At 49.1% G+C, this 2,436-nt stretch overlaps 1 protein-coding gene across 1 annotated transcript in view; it reads right to left on the bottom strand.

Moving 5' to 3' along the window:
- Positions 1-1,422: 1,422 nt before the first annotated feature.
- The window catches only part of LOC102297611 (high mobility group protein B2), a gene marked incomplete at its 5' end in the record, with an annotated part of 2,076 nt that continues 1,062 nt past the window's right edge, over positions 1,423-2,436 (bottom strand). Inside the window, 1 exon segment of the mRNA XM_014331599.1 lies at positions 1,423-2,296. Within this exon segment, the coding sequence (XP_014187085.1) occupies positions 2,171-2,296 (126 nt within the window).

Here is a 2,436-nt window from a genome sequence, read left to right as displayed (position 1 = left end):
TTAATATGTGCTACACCTGCCTCTCAGCATGGACTGGTACAGCACTGTCCTACTCGACCAATCAGAGCACTGTTTACAACATGCCTCACACACGACACACAAGAGCTTCCTAACATTCCCTCTGTTTGACATGCAGGCAGGAATCAAACCACCAACCTTCTGTTTAGATGACCTACTCCATGTGGAGTGCACCCCACATGGGCTCACTGTTAGTTTGTTGGCTCTGCTTGCTCCAGCTGCAGGTCAAACAGCTGGTGATGGAGGTGTGAGCGCATCTGTCAGGTGTACCGAGGATGTTACAGCTGATCATTTCTCTCAGAACGAAACACAAACACAGGACAAAGGACCCCGTGGAAAGTCACGGACTCAGTGATGAACAGCGTATCAAGAAAGGACGTCCACACTGAAGGCAGTCAGCTGTAGGTGTGAGAAACAAAGTGCAGTTCCTGCAGGTATTACCTGTAGGAGGGACTCATAACTTTAACAGTAACTATTCAACTAAATAAGGACAGAAACCATAACTGTATAGGCTAAAACACAGACGTCATGTGATCTGTTGATAAGACCAACACTAGTTTAAATCATCAGTGTGTTTACCAGCTGAGGTAAAGAGTTAACCGCAGGTTGACCTTTGACACCACTGAACCCTGTCTTCTTTAGACTCAGTATTGTTGAGGTATTTCAGTCAGGTTTAAAGTACTCACAGCACAGTTTGCACTTGTTTTTATTAACCACTGACTCCTTTTAGATGCCACAGCAGACTCTGACAGTACATCAGGATTTCTGTCATTAGAGGAGCTGCCTCAGTGACTGAAGCCACATCTGTCTGACAGAGGTTTGTCTCTGTTGATAAACTTATCTGTCCCACTCCCGTGTGGTGTACCTCAAGGGTCCATCCTCAGGCCCTTGCTTTTGGTATTTATTGCCATTTAACCAGAATGACCCCTCAGGCCTGTGTCAGGATGTCTTAAGGATATCAGAGCAGGGCTGGCTCTGAAGATTTTATATCATCGCCTCGACGTCCACCTTTGTTGCAGTGTTTGTGTCCCGTATTAACGACGTCACGCTCGGCCGCATTGCTATGACGACGGCCACGTACATTAGGTAGTACTCGATTGTAACGCAAAATCTGTCACCCCAAGTCGATCTGAGCAGGTGCTAATGAAAAAGGGATTTGACAATATTTAGTAGCAGCACTGTGACGGGTCTAACCTCTGGAGTCATGATGTAACATCTGCAGGACAGGCTCTGTTCCCAGCAGTCAGGGTGCTGCGTGAGTCTCTCACAAACAGTGAGGATGAGGGTTTATCCTGCCGAAGAGACCTGGCTGCATGTTCACAGATCACAGGTGTGTGTGTGTGTGTGTGTGTGTGTGTGTATGTGAGTCAGGGTGGGCGGCGGCGAGTAAGCACAGACTCCGGGTGGGTTTTTCCCTCAGGTGGTTGTTTTATTATAAAAGTTGAAGTTTCTACTCTGACAGTGAACGAAGAACAAAAACGTCCACAACATAAAAACAACATGATGCTGAAGGGGGCGGGGGTTTCCATGGTAACACACAGGAGGGGTGGAGGGTGCAGGGGTAACCATGGTAACAGTGAGAGGAGGGGGGTTACTGTACTGTCCTCTGCTGTGGGACAGTTTAACATCTGATGACCTCACACACACACGTTACTGTAAAGACACACACACCCTGTTCTCACACACACAGTGACACACACACACTCTCTGTGGTCGGGTGTGTGTGTTTCAGAGCACTCCGCCTCCCTCTGTCACCAGCACCGACACTCAGTCACATGACTCCTGTGGTCATGTGACCTGTGAGCCAGGCTGAGGCTGTTTAAATAAACGTCTGTACCCAGGTGATGCTGTCAGACTCACCAGATGGAGTCATGTGATCTATACACAAGCAGCTGTTAACCTCTGACCTCTTCTTCTTCTGTCCCTGCCATCAGCTGCAGCAGGAAGTGTTAGTGTGCTTCCTGTCAGGTGGAACCTTGTTTCTATCAGAGGGGGACGGTGTTTAGAAACACACCCTAACAGAGGAACAGGAAGTCTCTGAAACGTAGACACACCTGCTGTGAGGCTCCGCCCCCTGACCTGCACTCTGAAACACACACACCTGTTTCACTCTCTCTCTAACACTCTCTCTCCCAGCTGCAGCTCTTCGTCTCTACTCGTCATCGTCCTCCTCCTCCTCTTCATCCTCGCCCTCATCCTCGTCCTCCTCCTCTCCTCCCTGAGCTGAAGAGCTGGGGTTCCTGGCATACGTGCCGCCGCCGCGGTACGCCACCATGTCCTGAAACACACAGGAAGCAGTTTATCCTGTGTGGCAACACACTCACTAAAGGATTACAAAATAAAAGCCTGACAGAGAGCTCAGTGCACGCGCTCAGTAAAGGATTACAAAATAAAAGCCTGACAGAGAGCTCAGTGCAC

The sequence above is a fragment of the Haplochromis burtoni genome, unplaced genomic scaffold (genome assembly GCF_018398535.1).
Source record: "Haplochromis burtoni strain Fernald_Lab_line unplaced genomic scaffold, NCSU_Asbu1 Contig_3544, whole genome shotgun sequence".
Taxonomy (NCBI): domain Eukaryota; kingdom Metazoa; phylum Chordata; class Actinopteri; order Cichliformes; family Cichlidae; genus Haplochromis; species Haplochromis burtoni.
The sequence above is the reverse complement of the archived record's forward strand: the minus strand, read 5'-3'. Positions and strand labels throughout refer to the sequence as shown.